A 27,975-nucleotide genomic window follows, 5' to 3' on the forward strand; every position below is an offset into this window, starting at 1 on the left:
TCACCAAGGGTTGATGATCGGTCTCGACGGTGAACCTGGTACCGAAAAGGAAGTCCTTGAACTTGGAGCAGGCGAATACAACCGCAAGAAGCTCCTTCTCGATTTGTGCATAGCGCTGCTCAGTGTCTGTCATGGTACGCGAGGCATAAGAAATGGGCTGCAGCGAGCCGTCATCATGGAGTTGCAGGCAGGCAGCACCGAGTCCGAAGCGGGAAGCATCACACGTAACTACAATTGGACATTGCAGATCGAAAAACTTGAGAGTCGGTGTGCTAATCAGCTTTGTTTTGAGAAGGTCGAAAGCCTGCTGGTATTGGGGAAACCAGGACCAGGCAATGTCTTTTTTCGTCAGTTGCCTCAGGGGTGCGCTCAACTCGCTGAGGTCGGGGATGAACTTTCCTAAATAGTTGACCATGCCCAGGAAACGCTGCAGGCTGGTCACGTCGGTCGGGGCAGGCAGCTCGGAGATAGCGTTGGTCTTCTGCGGATCAGGTTTCAGCCCGTGGGCTGTGAAGATGTGGCCAACATAGGGTACTTCAGCTACGCGAAACTTGCACTTTGACGGGTTAAGTTTTAAGTTGATCTGGCGAGCGCGGTCTAGAATCCGTCGGAGGTTGTGGTCGTGCTCAGCAGCATCTTTCCCATAAACCAGGATGTCATCCACGATAATGGCACACGGCAGGCCAGCACACAGTTGCTCCATGGAGCGTTGAAACACTTCGCTAGCAGAGTTGATGCCGAACGGCATCCGCAAAAATTTGAATCTTCCGAAAGGGGTGCCAAAAGTGGTTAAGTCTGAGGAGTGTTTGTCTAGAGGTATTTGCCAGAATGAGCTCCTGGCATCAAGGACAGAGAACACCGTGGCCTGACCGACCTGGGCAGCAACATCTTCTACATTCCTCATGGGGTAATGAGGGTGCCTTATTGCCAGATTTAAGTCTTTGGGGTTGATGCACACCCGTATCTCGCTCTTACCCTTCTTCATGGTGGCGACCATGGTGGAGACCCACTCGGTGGGTTCGCTGACAGCTTCAAGCACTCCCATGTCAACCATGTTCTTCAGCATGGCTTCGACCTTGCCCTTCATGGCAAACGACACCCTGTGTGGAGCACGGACCACTGGTACAACCAACGGGTCAGGTGCGATCTTGTATACAAGGGGCAGCTTACCCAGATCATCATCGAATAGGTCAGGGTACTCCGAGAGTGGATTCAGCATCACCTGCACTTCGTGGACAGTACGGTCAAAGGACACCAGCCCGAGATCCTGACACGCCTGATTGCTCAACAGAGTCACACAGTCACAGTCAAGAATGAAAAACGACAGGGGTCGCGAAGATTTCTTCAGCACACAGTGGAAGGTGGCCCTCCCCACAGGTTTTTGCTCCTCCCCCATAAGCACGCAATATGGAGCGATCAGCAGTTAACAGCTCATTATTTCTTATCTTCCTGAACAGGGATGTTGGCATAACATTCACGTTCGCCCCCGTGTCCAGCTTAGCAGTGAAGGACTTGTTGTTGACAGTGACAAGCACAGAAGGATCGGGGAGGCGAGATTGATTATGAAGGAGAGAATAAACACTGACATCTCCCATGGAAATACTGGGCTCAGAGTCGAGGGCAGTGTCGACAGAAGACTGGGAACCGAATTCGTTATCAACTTGTTGAAGGTTTAAAACTTGTCTGGGAGCTGGAGGAACGTTCCCACGGGAGCGACAGGCAGCTGAGAAATGGTTCATCTTCTTACAGAAATTACAAGCTTTACCAAATGCTGGGCACTGCGACTGCATAGAGTGGACATAATTGCAGTTGGGGCACTTCTTGACAAGCGGGACCCGGGTGGCATAAGTCAGCCGCGGTGCAGGGCGAACGTTGTCTTGCTTGCGACGGGGCATGGCAACACCAGTCAGATTAATAGCCCGATTGTCAGATCCCCTCTGCCCATGTAGCGGGGCAACCACCTCAGCTATTCGGCATGCATGCATAGCCTCAGTCAGGGTGAGATCCGGTCTTCGCAGCAGCTCTGCTCGTAGCTTCTGATCTAGCATGCCGGTGACCAAAATATCTCTGGTGATCTGATCACGCATGTTCTCGAAACGGCACCGCTGAGCAAGGTAGCGCAGGTCAGCGATAAAACATTCAACAGGTTCATCAGGCTGCTGTTTCCTTGTAAAGAATCTAGCCCGATCCAATATACGGTTGGAGGGCAAGTCACAAATCTGCACAAACTTGTGTAAGAGACATACCGGGTCGTTGGCAGATTCCGCCGGCTCGACGACCTGGTCGTTGTCATCCAGGACCGCTGGATTGTAAGTGAAAGCCTGAGCACGCTTCATAGCATCGGGACCGGCAAGGTTCAGCAGGAGTGAGGCTTTGACCGCATCAGGATCGTTTTGGTGCACGATGTTGATGAAGTGGTTGTAGTCCATCACAAAAGTAGCCCATCGCTCCGCAATGTCAGCGTCAAAGACAAGGGGAGGGGGCTTGCGGCACGAGAATGCCATAGTAAATAGGGGATTAAACACTAGTAAAACTAGGAGCTAATAAAACCCGATAAACAGGAGGGGAGCGTTTAAATTACTGACACCATGTAACTTTATTGCGTCTTTAATAAAGGCACATGTCAAACACGTCCCAGTACTGACTGCATCTAGTCTTCAGGCGTACTGGAACCAAGGGAGGAGCAAGGGGAAGATATCACAGTTATACTGAGATGACTGGGCGTGGTTAGTGGTATTGAGGTAGCTACATTATAGGTTGCATGCATAAACCATCTACAAATATCTTACTGTTTTTACAACTGCAATAAAAAAGCTATTAATTTTGAGACTATGTTTTGGAAGATTTATCTTTCGACAGCATTGAATGTCTCGTGGAGAGCTCGTAAATGCGTATCGATTATCTCCTAAACCTCTGTCTTCAATCTTAATGACTTAAAGAGGAATCTTTGAAGCCATATAAAAATCTGTCACTGCAGTCCTTTATATAGCAGGGAATCAAATGAAAATAGTTGATTTGACAAATCATGTTCTATGTCAGTTCTTTTTTTTAATCCCTATTTCCCTTTTAAAATAAATTGCATTTCTTCATGCACAATAATATTTGGTTTAAAATCAAAATAATCATACTGCATGGAAGCTGGTCCTTCGGCCGAAGTTGCCCATGCCAAACCTCATCTGCACTTGTCAAAATTGTTGATTTGACAAATCCTGTTCTATGTCAGTGATTTTTAAACCCCATTTCCCTTTTAAAATAAATTGTATCTCTTCATGCACAATAATATTTGGTATGAAATCAAAATAATCATACAGCATGGAAGCTGGTTCTTCGGCTGAAGATGCCCTTGCCAAACAAGGTGCCCCATCTGCATCTGTTCCAATGCCCGAGTTTGGTCCATATCCCGCAACCTTTCTTATCCATGTACCTGTCCAAATATATTTTAAATGTTGTTGTAGTACCTGCCTGAACTTCCTCATCTAGCAGCTCGTTCCATATGCCCTTCACCCTCTGAATGGAAAAAGTTGCATCTCACATTCATAGAAACATAGAAAATAGGTGCAGGAGTAGAGTAGGCCATTCGGCCCTTCGAGCCTGCACCGCCATTCAATATAATCATGGCTGATCATCCAACTCAGTATCCTGTACCTGCCTTCTCTCCATACCCCCTGATCACTTTAGCCACAAGGGCCACATCTAACTCCCTTTTAAATATAGCCAGTGAACTGGCCTCAACTACCTTCTGTGGCAGAGAATTCCAGAGATTCACCACTGTTTGTGTGAAAAATGTTTTTCTCATCTCGGTCCTAAAAGATTTCCCTCTTATCCTTAAACTGTGACCCCTTGTTCTGGACTTCCCCAACATTGGGAACAATCTTCCTGCATCTAGCCTGTCCAACCTAATAAGAATTTTGTAAGTTTCTATAAGATCCCCCCTCAATTTTCTAAATTCTAGCGAGTACAGGCTGAGTCTATCCAGTCTTTCTTCATATGAAAGTCCTGACATCCCAGGAATCAGTCTGGTGAACCTTCTCTGTAATCCCTCTATGGCAAGAATGTCTTTCTATTCCTATTAAATCCTTTCCTTCTCACATTAAATCAATTCCTCTGGTTCTTGATCCCCCTGCTCTGGGTAATAGACTCCATCTACCCTATCTATACCCTCATGATCTTGTGTACTTTTATAAGATCACCTATCATCCTCCTGAAATTCTCAGAAAATATTTTTTGCTCCAGAGATTACCTTCTTAAGATGTCCATATTCCCAATATTGATTGGATATCTTGGAATGCAATGTTATGTTATAATGTTTAAGATATAATCTAAAGTGGTGGCATTTCAGCTCATTGCTCTGTCCTTTAACTGAACTCTTATACAAAAGAGGTTGCTTCCTAGTTTTTTGAACGTTTTCTCGTATTTCTGATTTAGGTGGGCGTATGCTATAAATAGTATATTGATCGAGAACATAAAGCCGAGATGTGAAGGATGGTCGTGGAAGCACATTCAAATGCACAGGCAAAAAATTAAAATCTACAGAAAGCTCTATAAATTGAGGATTACGAACAAGAGACAGGAAGAACAACTTAACAGCGTTCTTGAGGTTATGCAACAGTTTATATTTAATGTTTAGATTTTTTACTTTTATTTAATCCTTACACATAATAAAGGGGGGTAAATAAATGTACAGAACACCTGCTCTTCTAGCACTGTTTTGGATAGGGGCAATATATTTCTTAGAACCCAACATATTAACGTCATGGTACACAAAAATGCTGGAGAAACTCACCAGGTGCAGCAGCATCTATGGAGCGAAGGAAATAGGCGACGTTTCGGTCCGAAACCCTTCTTCAGACTGATGGGGGGTGGGGGGGAGAAGGAAGGAAAAAGGGAGGAGGAGGAACCCGAGGGCGGGGGGATGGGAGGAGACAGCTCGAGGGTTAAGGAAGGGGAGGAGACAGCAAGGGCTAGCAAAACTGGGAGAATTCAACGTTCATGCCATCCGGACGCAAGCAACCCAGGCGGAATATGAGGTGCTGTTCCTCCAATTTCCGGTGTTGCTCACTCTGGCAATGGAGGAGACCCAGGACAGAGAGGTCGGATTGGGAATGGGAGGGGAAGTTGAAGTGCTGAGCCACCGGGAGTTCAGGTAGGTTATTGCGGACTGAGCGGAGGTGTTCGGCGAAACGATCGCCCAACCTCCGCTTAGTCTCCCCGATGTAAATCAGCTGACATCGAGAGCAGCGGATGCAGTAGATGAGGTTGGAGGAGATACAGGTGAACCTTTGTCGCACCTGGAACGACTGCTTGGGTCCTTGAATGGAGTCGAGGGTGGAGGTGAAGGGACAGGCGTTGCATTTCTTGCGGTTGCAACGGAAAGTGCCCAGGGAGGGGGTGGTACGGGAGGCCGGATTTGTAGCTATTATGTTGTATGCATAAGGGGAGTTTTTTTTTGATATGCTATTATATTTGAAGTCTTATCTAAATCATTCACAAGAAGTCTGTAGATTGTTACATTTATAACAAAAAAACAAATGTTAATTTCCTTTTGCTTTCTTCAATATTATTTCGTTACAGGAACATGAAAGGGATCTTGATTTGTTCAATATTACACTCGCAAGACAACAGGCAGAAGTGGAGGTATTTAGGATCTAAATTATCTTCATTTTGAAGAACACGTATTTTTGGAGAAAGCATTTAATAAATTAAATATTTAAATATACCATGCAATTAATTCACTCTTAAAAAACAAATCTGCTCTGTGCAGTTGATCAGCAAAGCAAAATTGTTAGCTGTAAAACTTGTCTTGTGGAAAGCAAATGTAAAGTTTTTGAATTTCGTTCTAGGCAATGAAAGCAGGGTACAAGATTTACAGACCTGGTGCAACAGTTGAGGAAGATAATTCTGGAGGATGGTTTGCTTGGGCTTGGAACTGGACAGGAGGCAAAGAAGAGAAACCACGTGATTCAAAATCTGGTACAAAAGTTTATTTTTGCGGTTAAAGATATTTAAATACATTTAAGAATGTAGATGGCAAATGTTAAATGGGTTTGTTTCATGATATTGTTGGTTTTATGAGATGTTGACCGTTGTTGAATTCTGAGCTCAAAAATGAGACAGGAAAGAGCCTGAGAGCAGTGGATGAAGTGCTTAGAAAGTTTTGATTAGGGTGCAAGGGTAAGTTGATGTCGGAGAGCTGTGGACCAATTGATGCAGTGTTGAAAAGGTAGGCCATTGGAAAATCCTATCAAGGCCCACAAAACATTTAATAAAAATATATATCTTTATTAGATATGTTTGCTTTGTTGTTACCTTCTCTTAACTAACAATGTTCTACATTTTCCTTGATTACCGCCCCCTTTGATGTTTCGTTCTCACACCTTATACTTCCGTATCTCTATCTCCCCCTGCCCTTACTCTGACTGAAGAAGGGTCTCAACCCGAAACGTCATCCATTCCTTCTCTCCAGAGATGCTGCCTGTCCCGCTGTGTTACTCCAGCATTTTGTGTATCATATAATAAAGATATATTTTTGCCTCCCTTAATTTGCTGGATTACATCGGTCTCAGCATATCTGTTAAGCATTTATAAATAAGGCAAGTAGCTATCTATAAAACATTATCACAAGCTGCATTTATTAAAATGAGAATAGGATATGCTAATATAGGGTGTAGATTGGTTAGTGCATGTGCACCAATCAGAGTAATGTACCAACACTAGCTCCACCTTACTATACACTTTATATTAACACTCACTTCCCAGATTACACAGTTACACCGGTGGTAGAGATGAACTAACAAGGTATTGTATTATACCACCATGACTGATGATTAAAGCTGACTTGAACATCAGACTGTGTCTGTACAGTTTGCATGGTGTCAGACTAGCTGGAAATTACCCATTGCGTCTGTCTATCGGGGTTTATTTGCTTTTTATTAGTTTTGAAATTTACTCCGATGGCTCACTCGTGCCGCAAGCCAACCCAGCTCATCTTTGATGCAGACATAGGCGAGCGATGATGGCTCTTTGAAATTGACTGAAATTGTCGTCCATCGCAACGATCCAGATGAAGTCAAGGCATCGCTCTTGCTCAACCTGGCTGGACCCGGGGCTATGATTCGCGCGCAAACCTTCGGCTTTGCGCCACCTGTGCTCGACAGGAACGGCCAGGTGGTGGTCCCAGCTGAGACAATGCGCAACCCTAATGTGCTGCTACGTAAATTCCGTGAGCTATGTGACCTGCCATCGAACCGCATTCTGGAGAGCGCAAAGTTCTTTGCACGCCAACAGCATCCTGACGAACCTGTGGAACGTTTCATCTGTGATTTCAAGTATATGGCCCCGAGATGTCGCTTTGGTGAGATAACGAATGAGTTAATACGCGACAAAATCGTTAGTGGCATGTGTGATCAGAAGCTCAAAACAGAGTTACTCCGAAATGCTGATATGACTCTTGAACAGGCTGTGCATGCCTGCCGTATGTCAGAGGTTGTAGCCCCACTGAGTGATCAGCTTGACACTCAGGAAAAGGATGTTAATCTGACCGGTTACGTTAAACGCACCGCGCCAGCTGGCACTAAAAGATTTATGAATGAGCCACCACAGAGGTGCGCTAACCGCAACTATTTCCATAATAGAGGTCATCAGTTTTGCCCAGCAAATGGCAAATCATGCAATTACTGTAAGAAAATGAACCATTTTGCCGCATGCTGTCGTTTTAGCGGGAACCCCAGTGCAATTTCAAAGTCTAATCTACTCCTGCTCCAGCAAGACCCAACAGTCTGCAACTCCCATGAACAGTTCGAAGCTGCCCACGCTGGCATACCATCGCTGGAGCTGGAAGCCGCATCGGACTGTCGTGAGCCCCACCGCAGGGTGTGGACTTACCATTGGAGCAGATCCCTTGCCTGGGATCGCTCCCACCGCGGCCTGCGGACTTACCAACAAGGGCTCGCAGTCTCGGGAGAGGCTAGTCGGGGGCTCCAACGCCGCAGAAGGTTCGTCCAGCCCCGACGTGAGGTTTGATCGCCCAGCGCGGGGGAGCTGACAACCCCCCGATGCGGGAGCTGAACGCCTCGATGTGGAGGGCCCGAATGCCGCCGGCTACGGGAGTTAAGATCATCCCGTCAACGAGGCCCCCGACCAAGGAAGAACAACAAGGGAAGGACTTGGAGCTTTATTTTTGCCTTCCAACACAGTGAGGAATGTGTAGGTGTCACTGTGATGGATGTTTATGTTAAAATGTGTTTTTTTGACTCTGTTGCTTTTTTAAATTTTATGACTGACCTGGCCAGTGAATTTCACTGTTCAATAAATGAACTTATGAACTTAGAATGAATCAATTATCTCATACGATAGTTCTGCTGTTCACACTCTCCTCCGCACAACTGGTAAGTCCTTGGACCCTGTTGTTACCGTGCACATCAGTAATAAGTCTGTTACTACTAAAGTCGACACGGGAGCGTGCGTGAACGTAATGTCCCTGAAGGTCTATAACAAGATAAGAAATAATGAGACCTTGACTACGGATGCCTTTACCTCGCGCGCCTACGGGGGGGGGGGGGGGGGAGGTTCTGCACCCTCTTGGAAAATCTGATTTCAAGTGTGTTGTGGACAATGTCACTAAAAACCTGATTTTCTATGTTGTGAAATCGAACTCGGAGACTTTGTTGGGAATCCATGCTTGTCACGACCTGGGTTTAGTGTCCTTCGGACGCGCTGTCCACAAGCTATGCCTATCTGACGAACCGACACAACTTCTGTCCCAATATCAGGATTTGTTCGATGACAAACTGGGCAAGTTGCCAATGACTTACACGATCACTATTGACTCCACTGTTGTCCCAGCAGTACGTGCACCTCACCGCGTACCGCATGCTATGTGTGACAGAATTCAAGCCGAACTGAGACACATGGTGTCCATGGGGGTACTGGCTGAAATAAGTGAACCCACAGACTGGGTCTCCACCATGGTCGTTACAAAAAAGAAAGACAAAGACTAGCTCCGTGTGTGCATTTACCCAAGAGACCTGAACACAGCTATTAAACGCCCACACTACCCGATGAGAACCATCGAAGACGTTGCAGCTCAAATTGGTCGTGCTACAGTGTTCTCAGTACTAGATACCAAAAGCTCGTTTTGGCAGATACCTCTAGATGACTCGTCCTCAAACCTCACTACATTTGCTACACCATTTGGCAGATTCAAGTTCCTCAGAATGCCATTTGGAATTAACTCGGCCATGACCTAGCGGAGCACGATTCTAATTTTAAAATGATTCTAGACAGGGCACGTGAAATCAACCTAAAGTTCAACCCCATGAAGTGCAAGTTTTGCGCCTCAGAGGTTACCTACGTCGGATATGTGTTCACAAGCGAAGGGTTAAAGCCGGACCTTAAAAAGAATGCAGCCATCAATGCCTGCTCCCACAGACATCCGCAGCCTTCAGTGTTTCCTGGGTATGGTTAACTATCTGGGCAAGTTCATACCCAACCTCAGCGAACATATCTCGCCACTGAGACAGCTCACTCACAAGGAGACTGCCTGGACCTGGTACCAACAACACCAACAAGTGTTCGACTCTTTAAAACTTCAGCTAGCCATTGATGTATTTTGACCTCAAGCTGCCAGTCACTATCACCTGTGATGCCTCGCAATCTGGTTTAGGTACAGCCTGCCTGCAAACATCAGCTGATGGCACCGTACTACCTGTATCGTACGCCTCTCGCACCATGACAGAGACTGAGCAGCGCTATGCCCAAATTGAAAAGGAGCTGCTAGCCGTCGTTTTTGCATGTTCCAAGTTTAGAGACTTTATTTTTGGGAAGACTATTACAATTGAAGCTGACCACCAACCCCTGGTCACCATCCTGAACAAGCCTATTCATGCAGCGCCCGCACGTTTGAAGCGCATGATGATGCAGCTTCAGCGTTTCGATTTCCAAATTGTTTACAAAAAGGTGAAAGATATGCTCATCACCGACACTCTCTCTCGAGTGCCACGGGTGTCCTGCGAACAACATCCCTTTGAGTGCGATGAGCTTGCTGTGCTTAAAGTCGACTTTGTTCCCACGGAACGATTGCTTCGCATTGCGGAACACAGCTGCTGACAGAATGCTACAGCTGCTCTCCTCCATTATCAAGAGCGGTTGGCCCACAAAACAATCTAATACACCACTAGATGTACAGTCATTCTTCTTAGTTTGCGATGAACTGGTGATACAAGACGGGATCATTGTCAAGGGTAACAAAATCATGATTCCCTCATCCCTGCACGATGAATATTACAAAGATGCCCACTGCGGCCACCCAGGTATTGAGGCTACGCTTGCCCGTGCCCAAAGCATGTTTTATTGGCCAGGAATGACCAAGTACATACGTGAAAAAATGGCATCCTGTTCCATTTGCAACAGCTTGTCACCCCACCAACAGAAGCAGCCTCTCCTGCAACAACCCGCTCCAGAACTACCTTGGTCATCCGTCGCTGCGGATATTTTTGAATGGCATGGTAAACATTATGTAGTTCTGGTCGATTCTTAATCCAATTGGTTTGAACTTGATCTGCTGCCTACCATTATGTCTGAGATGGTTATACAGAAGCTTCAGAGACATTTATCTGTGCATGGCGTACCAGTTCGACTGCAAACTGACAACGGGAGATAGTTCACCAGCCAGGCATTTAAAAACTTTGCCAAACATTGGAACTTTCAGCATGTTACCAGCAGCCCCGAATACCCTCAATCCAATGGCCTCGCTGAGCGTGCTGTCAGGAGCGCAAAACAGTTAATGGAACGTTCGCATCTTGCCAATTCCGACGTCTACCTGGATCTGTTAAACCTGAGAAACATTTCCAGGGATGGTGTTTTAGGCTCTCCCGCCCAGTGGCTGACGTCTCGCACAACATGGCCCCAGCTCCCCGTCGCCCAGCAACAGCTGAAGCCGCAGGTGCTCAAACCAGCTGTGGTCCAGAAACGCATTCAGGAGAAACATGATGTCCAGAAGCGCTCCTATGACAAGTCAAGCAGACCACTAAAACCGTTACTGTAAGGTCAAGTGGTTCGCCTGCAGACTGCAGTTGGACATACCCGACTGGGTTTCGTTGAGGGGCCAGCCAAGGAACCTCGCTCCTTCCTTGTGAACGTCGATGATGTTCTGTATCGGCGCAGCCGTCAACTTCTTCTGCCTGTGAACGAACCGCGACCATCTCCTCCCGGTCCTTTTTACTTATGATTTCATCATCTGCAGTGTCTTGTTCTCTATTTTACTGCTTTATTGCAAAATCTCCTCAAAAGATGTGTACACTTTGAAGAAGTTCTCCTCTCTCTGTGAGCTCTGCGAGATTCTCATGCACCGCTCCTCCTCTCTGATTCCTGCATCAGTCTGAAGAAGTGTCCCGACTCTAAATGTCACATGTCCATTTCTTTTGACAAATGCTGCCTGACCCACTGAGTTCCTCAAGCAGATCTTTTTTCACTTCAGCAATAGGATAGAAAAATGTGGCTTACAGGGAAATGCCAAAGGTCTTTGGAAGATCAGAAGAGCTTTCCCTTGCTCATATGTTCATGGCATAGGAGCAGAATTAGGCCATTCGGGCCATCGAGTTTACTCTGCCTTTCAATCATGGCTAAATTATCTTTCCCTTTCAACCCCATTCTCCTGCCTTCACTCTGTGACCTTTGACACCCATACTAATCAAGAACCTGTCAAACTCTACTTTAAAATACCCAATGGCCTCCACAGCCGTCTGTGGCAATGAATTCCATAAATTTGGACTCCGTAGACTCGTCTCCTTTCTAAACGTACATCTGAGGCTTTGCCCTCTGATGCTAGACTCTCCACATCCACTTTATCCAGGGCTTTTTCTATTCAGTAAGCTTCAATAAGATCCCCCTTTAACCTCGCCCCTAAACCCTTGCGAGTACAGGCCCAGTGCCATCAAAATCTCATCATATGTTAACCCAGTCATCCCTGGGATCATTCTGGGTAAACCACCTCTAGATACTCTCTTGTGTCAGCATTCCCCACTGATTCAGGACCCAAAGCGGCTCACAATACTTCATATGTGGTCTGTGTAGGACGGAACTGCAGATGCTGCTTTAAACAGATGATAAACACAAGAAGCTGGAGCAGACAGCATCTCTGGAGGAAAGGAATAGCTAACCAGTGCCTCATGAAGCCTCGGCATTCCATCTCTGTTTTTATATTCTACTCTTCTCAAAATGAACGCTAACATTACATTTGGCTTCCTTACTACCGATTTAACCTGCAAATCCTATATACAGTAAATGTGCTCTTAATCTAAGTATCATTCTTTGTTATCTTGTCTGTTACATCTTTGACTATGAACTTGGTGCTTGATACTACATTTCAGTGTTAAATGGTGGCTTGGGTTATATTTGTTCTATATTTTTATGTATCTACCCTGTATCTCTTTCCTCCCAAATCAATAAAGCCTCCCTAGTCCTCACCTTATATCCTGCTAACATGCACATTCAACATTTAAGGCACATACAATACATTACAATACAATATTTATTGTCATTTGAACCTCAGTGAGGCTCAAACAAAACTCTGTTTCTACAGCCATACAAACAAAAACTATTCCTACTAGACACACAACCAATTCACACAAACATCCATCACAGTGAACCTCCTCCTCACTGTGATGGAAGGCAAAGTATTTTCTCTCCCCTGCTCTCAATTTTCTCATACCGAGACTACATGGAAAAAAAAACCATAAAAAGGCAAAACATAAATGCAAAGGCTAGATTAGTGTGCAGAAACAATTGTGCAAAATAACATTGAAGCACAACAGAATAACCAATGAGATAGAGTTAAAAGTACATGGCGACACCTCTGATTTAGGTTATCAGTAGGTACGTTCAGAAGTCAGATAGCAATGGGAAAGAATCCATTCTTAAGTCTTGACAACTGAGTTTTCAAGCTTTTGGATCAGCTTGTTGAAAGTGGAGGAGAAAAAAGGGAATGGCAAGGGTGGTAGTCATCCATGACAGTACTTCTATCCTTGCTTATGTAGTATTTTGTGAAGATGGGCTGAATGGAAGGAAGTGATGAGCCAGAGTTCATCACTTTCATCAGGTCAGGCTTCACCTTCATCAGGTCAGGCTGAGAGCAGAGCAGTTACGACATCAAGCTGGGATGTATCCCATCAGAATATACTTTCTATGGTGCATCTGTCAAAGTTTGTGAGAATCTTTGTGAATGTGTCGAATCTTCTCGGATGCCTTAGAAAGTAAATGTGATGATTCGCTTTCTTTACCACTGTCAGTGCTAAAGCGACCATGTTTGGTTTCTGGAGATGTGGATGCCGAGGAACATGAAGCTGCTTACCATTTCTGCAGCAGTTGATTTGATGACGACAGGGTTGTGTTTATCCCAGCAGGCCAACAATCACGCTTTTTAAAATATAGATTTGATGGTGGGGCCTCTGCTCACCCTCCCCGACAGACTTTCCACCTATATCCCCCTGGTCGACTTCTTCCTCTCTTTCTTTGTCTCGCCTGACCATCATGGCTGAGCAGATGAGGAAGGAGCTAAGACTCCGCCCAGGCAAAGCTACGGGTCATAGAAACATGGAAAAATAGGTGCAGGAGTAGGCCATTCAGCCCTTCAGGCCAGCACCGCCATTTAATATGATCATGGCTGATCATATAAAATCAGTACCCCGTTCCTGCTTTTTCCCCATGTCCCTTTATTCCTTTAGCCCTAGGAGTTAAATCTAACTCTTGAAATTATCAGCCTTAGGGTACTCAAGGTGTGTGCCAGCCAGTTGTGCAGAGTACTCCAGCATATCTTCAATCTGAGCCTGAGCCTGAGCCTGGAGAAGGTTCCTGTGATGTGGACGACATCCTGCCTGGATCCTGTACCAGAGACCGTGCCCCAGCACCTCCAATGACTACAGACCGGTGGCGCTGACTTCACACATCATGAAGTCCCTGGAGAGGCTGGTGCTCTCTAAAAGGGGAAGTACAATGGGATCTGGGGGGGTCCTTGTTCATCAGTCAATGAAAGTAAGCATGCAGGTATAGCAGGCAGTGAAGAAAGCGAATGGCATGTTGGCCTTCAAAACAAGAGGAGTTGAGTATAGGAGCAAAGAGGTCCTTCTGCAGTTGTACAGGCCCTAGTGAGACCACACCTGGAGTATTGTGTGTAGTTTTGGTCTCCAAATTTGAGGAAGGACATTCTTGCTATTGAGGGAGTGCAGTGTAGGTTCACAAGGTTAATTCCCGGGATGGTGGGACTGTCATATGCTGAGAGAATGGAGCGGCTGGGCTTGTATACTCTGGAATTTAGAAGGAAACATAAGAGTATTAAGGGTCTGGACAGCGTTTGGAGGCAGGAAACATGTTCCTGATGTTGGGGGAGTCCAGAACCAGGGGCCACAGTTTAAGAATAAGGGGTAAGCCATTTAGAACGGAGATGAGGAAACACTTTTTCACACAGAGAGTTGTGAGTCTGTGGAATTCTCTGCCTCAGAGGGCGGGGGAGGCCGGTTCTCTGGACACTTTCAAGAGAGAGCTAGATAGAGCTCTTAAAGATAGCGGAGTCAGGGGATATGGGGAGAAGACAGGAACGGGGTACTGATTGTGGATGATCAGCCATGATCACATTGAATGGTGGTGCTGGCTCGAAGGACCGAATGGCCTACTCCTGCACCTATTGTCTATTGTTTATACAGATGGGGGTTGAGGACGCCATCATCTATCTGCTCCATCGTTCCTATGCTCACCCGGATAAGCCGGGGAGCATTGGGAGTCATGTTTTTTGAGTTCTCCAGTGCTTTTAACACCATCCAGCCTGCCCTGCTCGGGAGCAAACTGACAAAGATGCGGGTGGGTGTTCCATTGGTGTTCTGGATCACCAACTACCTGACTGGACGACCACAATATGTCAGGCTACAGAACTGTGACTCATACATGGTAGTGAGCAGAACACGGGCCACACAGGGGACGTCCTCTCCCTTCCTGTTCACCATCTACACCTCTGACTTGCATAGAAACATAAAAAATGTTCTATGACTTCAGATATAACTCAGTCTCCTGCCACCTGTAGAAGTTTACAGGTGACGCTGCAATTGTGGGCTGCATCAGTGAGGGGAAGGAAGCTGAATACAGAGGTGTAGTCAACGACTTGAGTGGTGTGTGCTGAATCACCTGCACCTCAACACCAACAAGACTAAGGAAAATTGTGGACTTTAGGAGGAGAGGAACACCCATGTCCCCTTTCTCCATCAATGGTGTGGATGTGCAGTTTACCAGGGAGTACAAATACCTTGGAGTGTACCTGGGCACTAAACTGGACTGGTCCAGGAACGCTGAGGCCCTGCACAAGAAGGGACAGAGCCAGCTGTACTTTTTGAGAAGGCTCTGCTCCTTCAACGTCTGCAGTAAAATGCTGCAGATGTTCTACCAATCGGTGGTAGCCAATGCCATCTTCTTTGCCGTGTCCTGGGGCAGCAAGGCGAAGGCCACGGACGCCAATAGAATCAACAAATTCATTGGGAAGGCTGGCTCCGTCCTGCGGGCGGAATTGGATTCATGGGAGGTGGTCTTGGAGAGGAGGGTGCTCAAACTGCGGAGCATCCTGGACAATACATCTCACACCCTCCATGACACACTAGGCAGCCTGAGGAGTACCTTCAGCAACAGACTGGTTCCACCAAGATGCAATACAGAACGCCACAGGAGATCTTTCTTCCCTGTGGCTATCAGACTACAACTCTTCCTCCCTCTGTTGTGGGACTGAGACTGACTCTCCTCCCCCCCCCCAAATATTTGCACATCCCCAACCCTTTCCACTCATTACTTTGATTTCATATATTTCGTGTATTTATGACTGTTGGCAGATCAATTTCCCTCCTGGGATAAATAAAGTTCTATCGTGTCGTCGTATTATTTCATTTTGTTGTTACAGGCTAGGTTGTTGTCCTGACACCATGATGGAAGGTTCTCTATCTATTCCCTGTGATTATTATTCCAGCCGACAGCAGTGATATCTCAATAAACTTAAAAATTGAATTGGCATAATTTCCTCATAGTCCACACAGACATGGGATTACAGAGAATAGAGCAAGGGACTGAGCCCACAACCCAAAGGGCACCAGTCTCGAAGATCAGGATGGAGGAAATGCCATGACTTATTCTAAATGACATCTGGAAGTCCAGAAGCCAGTTTCAGATAGGGGCTCCAAGGTCCAGAAATTTAGAGGCATATGTGATGAGGTGTGAAACAAAATGATTTTGTTGAAATCCAATACAAACTGGTCACTGGTGATGTGGCTATTGGAGAGTAAATGCGCGAGATAACCACGCGAGATAACCGCTTATGACGTGCGATAAGTGCGTGAGATCATCTGCGAGATAACCACATATGAGGTGTTTGCGCAGTAATAAACCAGAAGTGCTGTGAATAGTATTGTCAGTACCACCTTCCATAACTTTGAGTGTAAACTAGTCATTAACCAGATTTGGTTTGTAGTTTTTTCTGTTGATATACCTGTGCAATTTTCCATTTTGTCGTGTAGATAATATTGTAATTGTACTATTTAGAAGCTTAGTATGAGCTGCACCTAATTATGGGATGCAGCTCTTCAGTGCTGCAGCTGTAACATAAGCAATGCCATTGAAAAGCAAGTGTTTTTTTTTGGAGACTGATATTGTCCGTCACTTGGGTGGCATGATTGTTATTTGTCACATCTGCCCATATCTCAATGTCATTCAGGCCTTTCCGTGTTCAAGCATGGGCTACTTAATTCTCTGAGGATTTCGGAAAAGAACTGATAATTAAGAGTATAAATTGTCTTTATTCCTGTTTTGCCGAAATTGTATCTTTTATATAATTGTGATGTGTTCTTGTTGAAATATTTATTTTCAGGAATTAATTTATTGATGACACCTGACGAGAAGTCTAAACTCTATACAGCAATTGGATACAGCGAAGCTGCAGTGGATCCAACAATGCCAAAAAGAGTATGTGTAATAATGTTAGGAATTCAAATTTGTCCTGCATGATAAATTAAATGAAGGAGTACTAATACAAATGATGCCGATAACGCCCGATCATTGCTGATTGATTTGGGAATCTTTCAGAAAAGGCAATTGGAAAAAAGATAAAACATTTCGATAGGTATAATGGTAGGATAGATTTAGAGGGATATACAGTGCCCTCCATAATGTTTTGGACAAACACCCATCATTTAGATATTTGCCTCTACTACACAATTTGAGATTTGTAATAGAAAAAAAATCTCATGGCCATTTTTATACATTTTGGATTCACCATGTAGAATTACAGCAATGTTTATACATAGTCCACCCCCCCTCCCCCCCACCCCCATTTCAGGACACCATAATGTTTGGGACACAGCAATGTCATGTAAATGAAAGTAGTCATGTTTAGTATTTTGTTGCATATCCTTTGCGTGCAATGACTGCTTGAAGTCTGCGATTCATGGACATCACCAGTTGCTTGGTGTCTTCTCTGGGGATGCTCTGCCAGGCCTGTATTGCAGCCATCTTTAGCTTATGCTTGTTTTGGGGACTGGTCCCCTTCATATTTCTCTTCAGCATATAGAAGGCATGCTCAATTGGAAAACTCCTTTGTTGCTTTAGAAGTATGTTTGGGATCATTGTCTTGCTGTAGAATGAACTGTCGGCCAATGAGTTTTGAGGCATTTGTTTGAACTTGAGCAGGTAGGATGTGTCTATACACTTCAGAATTCATTATGCTACTACCATCAGCAGTTGTATCATCAATGAAGATAAGTGAGCCAGTACCTTCAGCAGCAATACATGCCCAGGCCATAACACCCCCACCACCGTGTTTCACAGATGAGGTGGTGTGCTTTGGATCTTGGGCAGCTCCTTCTCTCGTCCATAATTTGCTCTTGCCATCACTCTTATATAAGTTAATCTTCGTCTCATCTGTCCACAAGACCTTTTTCCAGAACTGTGGTTGTTCTTTTAAGTACTTCTTGGCAAACTGTACCATGGCCATCCTGTTTTTGCAGCTAACCAGTGGTTTGCATCTTGCAGTGTAGCCTCTGTATTTTTGTTCATGAAGTCTTCTGCAGACAGTAGTCATTGACAAATCCACACCTGACTCCTGAAGAGTGTTTTTGATCTGTCAAGTCAAGTCAAGAGAGTTTATTGTCATGTGTTCCAGATAGGACAATGAAATTCTTGCTTGCTGCAGCACAACAGAATATTGTAAGCATAAATACAGAACAGTTCAATGTGCCATATATATACACAAAAATAAACAGATAAAGTGCAATAGGCTGTTCAGAGTTTGTTTGATGGCGAGTTTAATAGCCTGATGGCTGTGGGGATGCAGCTGTTCCTGAACCTGGGTGTACCAGATTTCAGGCACTTGTACGTTCTACTTAATGGCAGCGGAGAGATGAGTGTGTGGCCAGCATGGTGTGGGTCCTTGATGATGTTGGCAGCCTTTTTGAGGCAGCGACTGCGATAGATCTCTTCGATTGTGGGGAGATCAGAGCCGATAATGGACTGGGCAGTGGTCACAACTTTCTGCATTCTTTTCCGTTCCTGGAAGCTCAAGATGCAACCAGTGAGTATGCTATCTACTGTGCACCTGTCGAAGATCGAGAGAGTCCTCTTTGACATTCCGACTCTCCGTAATCTTCTCAGGAAGTAGAGGCGCTGATGTGCTTTCTTTATAATTGCATCAGTGTGCTGGGACCAGGAAAGATCTTTGGAAATATGCACACCCAGGAATTTGAAGCTTTTGACCCTTTCCACCATATAACGGGATTGTGGGACCACAATCGGTTCCTTGGTTTTGCTGGTGTTGCGTGCCAGGTTATTGTGCTGGCACCATTGGGTCAATTGGTCGATCTCACCTATACTTTGACTCGTCACATCAGTGATTCGTCCCACAACAGTGGTGTCGTCGGCGAACTTGATGATGGAGTTTGCACTATGTCCAGCGACACAGTCATGAGTATAGAGTGAGTACAGCAGGGGGTTCAGCAAGCAGCCTTGAGGTGCTCCCGTGCTGATTGTTATCGAGGATGACACATTTCCACCAATACGGACAGGCTGTGGGCAGGTGTTTGGGGATTTTTCTTTATTATAGAGGGAATTATTCTGTCATCAGCTGTGGAGGTCTTCCTTGGCCTGCCAGTCCCTTTGCGATTAGTAAGCTCTCCAGTGCTCACTTTCTAATGATGTTCCAAACAGTTGATTTTGGTAAGCCTAAGGTTTGGCTAATGTCTCTAACAGTTTTATTCTTGTTTCAGTCTCATAATGGCTTCTTTGGCTTTCATTGGTACAACTTTGGTCCACATGCTGATAAACAGCAATAAAAGTTTCTGAAGGTGATGAAAGACTTGAGGAAAGACTAGGTGCTGAGAGCTCTCTTATACCTGCATTAATGAGGCATTTAAACACATGTGAGCAATCACAATCACCTGTAAAGCCATGTCTCAAGCATTATGGTGCCCTGAAATGGGGGGACTATGTATAAACACAGCTGTAATTTCTACATGGTGAAACCAAAATGTATTAAAAAAAACCTTTAATAAAATCTGACAATGTGCACTTTAACCACATGTGATTTTTTTTCTATTACAAATCTCAAATTGTGTAGTATAGAGGCAAATAAATAAATGATGCGTCTTTGTCCCAAACATTATGGAGGGCACTGTAAGTTCATAGAAACATATTAGGCCATTTGGTCCATCAAGTCTACTCTGCCATTGAATCACTGTTGATCTACCTTTCCCTCTCAACCCCATTCTCCTATCTTCTCCCCATTACCTATCAAACCCGTATTAATGAAGAATCTTTCAATCTCTGCCTTAAAAATAACCCTTAACGTCCTCCAGAGCTGATGTGGCAATGAATTCCACAGATTCACCATCCTCTGACTGGAGGCATTCCCCCCGACCGCCTTTCTTGACAATAGGCACAGGGGTGGACCATTTGGTAAAGGTATGTCCTTTGGTCTCTAGTCGTAGACTCTCCCACTGGTGGAAACATCATCTTCACATACACTCTATCCAGGCCTTTCACTATTTGCTAAGTTTCAATGAGGTTCCACCCCTCATCCTTCTAAACCAGCAAATGCTCGTCATATGTTAACCCGATCATTTCTGGGATCATTCTCATAAACCTCTTTTGAACCCTCTCCAACGTTAGCACATCCTTCCTCAGATATGGGGCCCAAAACTGCTCACTATACTCCAAATTGCGGTCTGACCATTGCCTTATTAAGCCTCAGCATTGTATCGAAGATAGACACAAAAAGCTGGAGTAACTCAGCAGGTCAGGCAGCATCTCTGGAGAAAAGGAATGATGACGTTTCGGTCTTGACCTGAAACGTCATCCATTCTTTCGCTCCAGAGATGTTGCCTGTCCTGCTGAGTTACTCGAGCTTTTAATGTCTATCTTCGGCTTAAACCAGCATTTGCAGTTCTTTCCCACACACTCCCTGTTTTGTATTCTTGCCCTCTCGAAATAAATGCTAGCATTTAATTTGCCTTCCTTCCTACCAATTCAACGTGCAAATTATGGGCATGTTGCTCGGCCAGTTGTACCGAAGGGCTTGTTTCCACGCTGTATGACTCTGACTCAGTTCTACAGAGGATTCAGAAAATATTCAGACCCCTTCACATTTTCCACATTTTGTTACCTTACAGCCTTATTCTAAAATGGATTAAGTATATTTTTTTATCATCAATCTACACACCCCATAACAAAAAAGCGAAAACAGGTGTTTAGAAACTTTTGCAAAGTAATTAAAAATAAATAACTGAAATATCACATTTACATAAGTATTCAGACCCTTTACTGAGTACTTTGTTGGGGCACCTTTGGCAGCGATTACAGCCTCGTCATCTTGGGTAAGACACTACAAGCTTGGCACAGCTGTATTTGGATAATTTCTCCCATTCTTCTCTGTAGATCCTCTCAAGCTCTGTCAGGTTGGATGCTAAGTGTCGATGCACAGCTATTTTCAGCTACCTCCAGAGATGTTCGATCGGGTTCAAGTCTGGGCTCTGGCTGGGCCACTCAAAGACATTCCTAGACTTGTCACAAAGCCACTCCGGCGGTGGCTTGGCTGTGTGCTTAGGGTCATTGTCCTGTTGAAAGGTGAACCTCCTCCCCAGTCTGAGGTTCAGAATGCTCTGGAGCAGGTTTTCATCAATGATCTCTCTGTACTTTGCTCTGTTCATCTTTCCCTCGATCTTGACTAATCTCCCAGTTCCTGCCACTGAAAAACATTACCACAGCATGATGCTGCCACCACCATGCTTCACCGTGATGAGCGGTGCCTGGTTTCCTCCAGACGTTACGCTTGGCATTCAGGCCAAAGAGTTCAATCTTGGTTTCATCAGACCAGAGAATCTTGTTTCTCATGATCTGAGAGTCCTTCATGTGCCTTTTACTGAGGAGTGGCAACCGCCTTGCCACTCTACCATAAAGGCCTGATTGGTGGTGCTACAGATATAGTTGTCCTTCTGGAAGGTTCTCCCATCTCCACAGAGGAACTCTGGAGCTCTGTCAGAGTGAACATCGAGTTCTTGGTCACCTCCCTGAGCAAGGCCCTTCTCTCCCGATTGCTCAGTTTGGCCGGGCAGCCAGCTCTTAGAAGAGTCCTGGTGGTTCCAAAGTTCTTCCATTTAATGACGGAGGCCACTGCTCTTTGGGACCTGCAATGCTGCAGATATTGTTTTATACCCTTCCCCAGATCTGTGTCTCGACTCAATAGACAATAGGTGCAGGAGTATGCCATTCGGCCCTTCAAGCCAACACTGCGATCCTGTCTCAGAGGTCTACGGACAATAATTTTGTCTTCATGGCTTGGTTTTTGCTCTGACATGCACTGTCAACTGTGGGACCTTATGTAGACAGGTATGTGCCTTTCCATTCATGTCCAATCAATTTAATTTACCACTGATGGACTCCAATCAAGTTGTAGAGACATCTCAAGGATAATCAATGGAAACAGGATGATCCTAAGCTCAATTTTGAGTGTCACAGCAAAGGGTCTGCATACTTGTGTAAATGTGATATTTCAGTTACTTCTTATTAATTGCTTTGCAAACAATTTTAAACACCTGCTTTCGCTTCTTCATTCTGGGGTGTGTGTAGATTGATGATAAAAAAAAAGAATTTAATCCATTTTTAAATAAAGCTGTAATGTAATAAAATGTGGAAAAGGTGAAGGGGTCTGAACACTTTCTGAATGCACTGTATATACCGACCCTTCTAAGATCCCTGCATTCCACTTTGGTAGACAAAAATGCTTGAGAAACTCAGCGGGTGAGGCAGCATCTATGGAGCGAAAGAATAGGCGACGTTTCGGGTCGAGACCCTTCTTCAGACTGATGTGGGGTGGTGTGGGGGCTGGAAAAAGAACGGAAGAGGCGGAGACAGTAGGCTGTGGGAGAGCTGGGAAGGGGAGGGGAAGGAGGGAGAAAGCAAGGACAACCTGAAACTGGAGGTCAATATTCATACCGTTGGGGTGTAAATTACCCAAGCGAAATGTGAGGTGCTGCTCCTCCAATTTGCGGTGGGACTCACTTTGGCCATGGAGGAGGCCCAGGGCAGCAAGGTCGGATTCGGAATGGGAGGGGAGTGCTGTGCCACCGGGGGATCAGGTTGGTTAATGTGAACTGAGCGGAAGTGTTATGCATACCACTTGATCTGCCACTTTGTTCATTCCCTGTTTTAATTGTCCATTGCTCCTTTGCCTTGAAGCACTCAAATTCCTCTTCCATTCCATCCACACTTTTAAGGGCCTCACGAATTCTCCCGAATTTTCCCCTTGATTCAAACTCGGAAAATTACGGTAATAGCCAGCCGTAGGTACTCGGGGCTATTTTTTTTACTCGTCATTTTTCAACATGCTGAAAAAACGTCCCGACGTACCTGATGCCCCGAATACCTACGGTTGGCATTACGAGCTGCTACGAAATATCTACGGATTTGCTACGGACATTCTCCGAGTTTGAATCAAGGGGAAATCTCGGGAGAATTCGTGAGTAACTCTGGAAAGTGGGACAGGCCCTTTAGGATAATCCTCAAAACCGTATCCATTTGAATACTTATTTCTTAACTGTGCAGTGCCTTTACACTAAAGGCGCAACTAAATCCAAATTATTATAATCAAATATTGAAAATCATGAATTTATTCTGTATTCTTGTTCATTTTTTTCCCTTATTTGTTCATTGCACAGTATGAAGCCGTGAAAATGTATGTGAAGCTCGACAGTATGTCCATTTCAATCAATGAAGAGCAAGACAAACCAGAGATAATGAAATTTTCTGTGCTTGACTTGAGCACAAATGTAACACAGAGACCAGGAGCACAAGCAATAAGGTAAGTTTTACAACCTTTATAACTTCCTTTTATTAGAATGAAAACAGAAAATGGTGGAACCAGAAGTGAGAATCTTGTGAGAAATATAGAGCAACATTTCATTCTGATTCTGGTTAGGTTATTATGTCTAATACAAAAATAATATTTGTTTTTGCATAATGTTTTAATTGAATTGAAGAACATGTATCAAAAGTAAACATTTCTGGAGGATCTGGGCAATTTGAGTAGATGGAGTTGAATAATATGTTTGCCGGCAGAGGAATAGTCAATGTTTTGGGTCATCAGTCTGCATCACGACAGACAGAGTGGGAGATGGCAATAAAATGGGGAGGTGGCAATTGGCTGGTGATGGGGAGACAAAGATAAAGGAACTGACCGGACCAGAAGGACGATGGGTAGAGTGGAGGTAAAAATAATGCTGGAAGGTGTTAAGTGGAGACACGAAGATGTAGATGCTGGAATCTGGTAAATAAGGAAGACATGTGGAATCGGGTCAGGGATGGATGATGGGCAGGTGGAACTAGAGGGAGGGGAGAGCAGGAGTAGAGTGAAAGGCGCACGGAGAGCAGTTTACACGTAGTTGGAAAATTCAATGTTCATGCCATTGTGTTTGGAAACTACACAATCCGAATATGAGTTGTTTTTCAAGTTTGTGCTTGGCCTTAGTCTGGTCATGGAGAAAGCTGGGGATGACAGGTCCATGTGCAAAGGGAAAAGGGAATAGAAATAGCATGCAAAAGGGAGCTCATGATAACAACTATGGACAGAGCACAGATGTTTTGAAATGGTCGCCCAGTCTGCATTTTGGTTTCACCGATGTCGAGGCTGTCACATGGAGAGCACTGAGTGCATAAGACAGGGTTGGAGGAGATGCATTTTATTATTTGCCTGACCTCTCAGGGCTATTTAGATCCCTGGATGGTGATGAGGGAGTAGGTGTAGTGACGAGTGTTGCGCGTCTTATGGTTGGTGGGGTAAGTCCCAGAGAATGGAGAGCACATGGATGGAGTTGTTCCCAAACCATGCCGATAAAATGCGTTCTATGGTGAACTTCAGCTCCTTGCACTCAGTCTCTTGTAAGGTTATTATCCCTTTCTGTTTCGTCATCTCTGCCATGGCTGTTCTCAAGATGAGCTGTTTGGTTCAGAATGTGTGACATGGCCTCCTCTTTAAGGAATCATGGCTTTCCCCCTGTGGCTCACGGAGCCCTTTTATTCAATTTTATTTTCATTTGCTTCATTTTTTTTACTCCCCGTCCCCCAGACAGAGCAGAGACAGTGTACACCTCTCACCCTGCTGGCCTCCTCATTCATCACATCATCTTTCATTTCCACCAGCTGTAGCAGATCCCACCACCATGCACCTTCCCCATCTAATTTTCTCCTTTCTGTGTGCATGTCCTTGGTTCGCTGATCCTAATCCTAATCGTTTCCTGTTCCCTGGCACTTTTCCTGCAACCGTAGTAGTTGCATCATTTGTCCCAACACGTTCCTCACCACCGAAGAAGGACAAAGATTCACATACACTTCTTCCATCCTTGTCGACCGCATTTGGTGCTCTCAGTGTAGCTGCCTCTATATCGATAAAACTAAGCAGAGACTAGGCAAATTTTTTTGGAACACATGCTCTGCCTAAAGTTGCCATCCTGAGCTTTAAATTTTATGCATTTCAACACCCCTTGACTTGTTTGTGCTCAGCTTTCTCCACTGACAATGTGAACTAGAAGAACAGCACCTTATATTCTGCTTGGATAGTTTAAAACCCATTGGTATGAACATTGAATTTTCCAGCTTCAGGCAACCTTCACTCCCTGTAACTCATTTATTTCTCCCGTAGATCTGCCCAGGATTCGTCTATCATCAATACATTATACCTGCTGGGTCACATTAACTTTCCCCAACTGGTTCCATCCACCTGTCATTCCTCCCCTCCCCATTTACCACCTTCCTTACTTGTCATTTGCATTTTCTGTCTTACAGATAATCCTTAAACAAGCAAAGACCATATTACTGAGATAATGTTTCAAGAAATTCCTTTAATACAGTTGAAATTTATTTAAGTAAATGCTGTATTGTTGTTTCTGGTTGTTTCAGGTGGTACGATGAAGCAACAGTGATTGTGAATGTTGTTATGTCATCATTATGAATTACTTTATTTTTGTAGATTTGAGGCAATAATAAGTACACTTGAAGTGACAGGATTGCTTCATGAAATGCATAGACCGTTGCTACTTTCCTCAAGAAATGTTATGACTGAAAATGAAGAGACTCTTCTCCAGATCATGTTTGAAACAAATCCATTGAATGAAATTGCCGACCAGCGACTAAGGGTGGAGTCACGTCCTCTTCAAATTGTATATGATGCAGTGAGTGCAATGAACGATATACTTTTAAAATATTTATTTAAGTTGTATAAAACATACCGCTTCTGATTATAGTTTGGTGAAAAAGAATCTGGATAAACATAGAAAATAGGTGCAGGAGGAGGCAATTCGGCCCTTCGAGCCAACACCGCCATTCATTGTGATCATGGCTGATCGTCCCCTATCAATAACCCGTGCCTGCCTTCTCCCCATATCACTTGACTCCACTAGCCCCTAGAGCTCTATCTAACTCTCTCTTAAATCCATCCAGTGACTTGGCCTCCACTGCCCTCTGTGGCAGGGAATTCCATAAATTCACAACTCTCTGGGTGAAAAAGTTTTTTCTCACCTCAGTCTTAAATGACCTCCCCTTTATTCTAAGTCTGTGGCCCCTGGTTCTGGACTCGCCCAACATTGGGAACATTTTTCCTGCATCTAGCTTGTCCAGTCCTTTTATAATTTTATATGTTTCTATAAAATCCCCCCCATCCTTCTAAACTCCAGTGAATACAAGCCTAGTCTTTTCAATCTTTCCTCATATGACAGTCCCGCCCTCCCAGGGATCAATCTCGTGAACCTACGCTGCACTGCCTCAATCACAAGGATGTCCTTCCTCAAATTAGGAGACGAAAACTGTACACAATACTCCAGATGTGGTCTCACCAGAGCCATATACAACTGCAGAAGAACCTCTTTACTCCTATACTGAAATCCTCTTGTTATGAAGGCCAACATTCCATTAGCTTTCTTCACTGCCTGCTGTACCTGTAAGCCAACTTTCAGTAACCGGTGTACAAGGACACCCAGGTCTCGCTGCACCGTCCCCATACCTAACCTAACTCCATTGAGATAATAATCTGCCCCCTTGTTTTTGCTGCCAAAGTGGATAACCTCACATTTATCTATATTATACTGTATCTGCCACGCATCTGCCCACTCACTCAACCTGTCCAGGTCACCCTGCAACCTCCTAACATCCTCTTCACAGTTCACACTGCCACCCAGCTTTGCGTCATCTTCAAACTTGCTAGTGTTGCTCCTAATTCCCTCTTCCAAATCATTAATATATATGGCAAACAGTTGCGGCCTCAACACCGAGCCTTGCGGCATTCCACTCGTCACTGCCTGCCATTCTAAAAAGGACCCGTTCACTCCTACTCTTTGCTTCCGGTCTGCCAACCAATTTTAGTCACCAGTCTCCCGTGCGGGACTTTATCAAAGGCTTTCTGAAAGTCTAGATACACTACATCCACGGGCACCACTTCATCCATTTTACTTGTCACATCCTCAAAATATTCCAGAAGATTAGTCAAGCATGAATTCCCTTTCATAAATCCATGTTGACTTGGACTAATCCTTTTACTGCTATCCAAATGCCCCATTATTACCTCTTTAATGATTGACTCCAGCATCTTTCCCACCACCGAAGTCAGGCTAACTGGTCTGTAATTCCCCGTTTTCTTTCTCGCTTCTTTTTTTAAAAGTGGGATAACATTAGCTATTCTCCAATCCACTGGAACTGATCCTGAACCTATTAAACATTGTAAAATGATCACCAATGCGTCCACTATTTCTAGAGCCACCTCCCTGAGGACCCTGGGATGCAGACCATCTGGTCCAGGGGATTTATCATCGTTCAGTCTCATTAGCCTACCCAATACTATTTCTCGCCTAATGAAAATTTCTTTCAGTTCCTCTACCCCCTTAGATCCTCTGTCCTCCAGCACATCTGGGAGATTGTTTGTGTCTTCCTTAGTGAAGACAGATCCGAAGTACCTATTCAACTCTTCTGCCATTTCCTTGTTGCCCATAATAATTTCACCCGTGTCTGCCTTCAAGGGACCCATATTTCACATTGCTACTCTTTTTTCCTTAACATATCTAAAGAAGCTTTTACTGTCCTTCATTATATTCCTGGCCAGCTTCCCTTCGTACTTCATCTTTTCAGCCCGTATTGCCCATTTTGTTTCCTTCTGTTGTCCTATGAAAGTTTCCCAATCCTCTGGCTTCCGGCTACTCTTTGCTGAAGAAACATAGAATGAAATGGGAGTCTATTGGCTTATTGTGCCTGTGTGGTATCCTTGGTGCAGCTATTTAATCTATGATATGGTTAATTTCACCTGCACGTGTTTTTGTTTGTTCCAAATATTTATTTACTTTGCTTTCAGTAGTTGTAATGCAATTTCCAGCAGCATATTTCAGATCACCTTTCTGCTGTTTTTCGTAGAAAGGTAGACCAGAAGTGACA

The 27,975-nt window shown here is 44.7% G+C and overlaps 1 protein-coding gene across 2 annotated transcripts in view; it reads left to right on the plus strand.

Moving 5' to 3' along the window:
- vps13a (vacuolar protein sorting 13 homolog A) overlaps positions 1 to 27,975 on the plus strand; it is a 346,213-nt gene that overhangs the window by 75,651 nt on the left and 242,587 nt on the right. For both annotated transcript variants that reach the window (XM_033017572.1, XM_033017571.1), the window contains exons 13-18: positions 4,426 to 4,597; positions 5,572 to 5,634; positions 5,841 to 5,970; positions 16,889 to 16,983; positions 23,223 to 23,365; positions 25,529 to 25,730. In XM_033017572.1, the coding sequence (XP_032873463.1) occupies positions 4,426 to 4,597; positions 5,572 to 5,634; positions 5,841 to 5,970; positions 16,889 to 16,983; positions 23,223 to 23,365; positions 25,529 to 25,730 (805 nt within the window). The remainder of the gene's footprint in view (positions 1 to 4,425; positions 4,598 to 5,571; positions 5,635 to 5,840; positions 5,971 to 16,888; positions 16,984 to 23,222; positions 23,366 to 25,528; positions 25,731 to 27,975) is intronic.

The sequence above is a fragment of the Amblyraja radiata genome, chromosome 3 (assembly GCF_010909765.2).
Source record: "Amblyraja radiata isolate CabotCenter1 chromosome 3, sAmbRad1.1.pri, whole genome shotgun sequence".
Taxonomy (NCBI): domain Eukaryota; kingdom Metazoa; phylum Chordata; class Chondrichthyes; order Rajiformes; family Rajidae; genus Amblyraja; species Amblyraja radiata.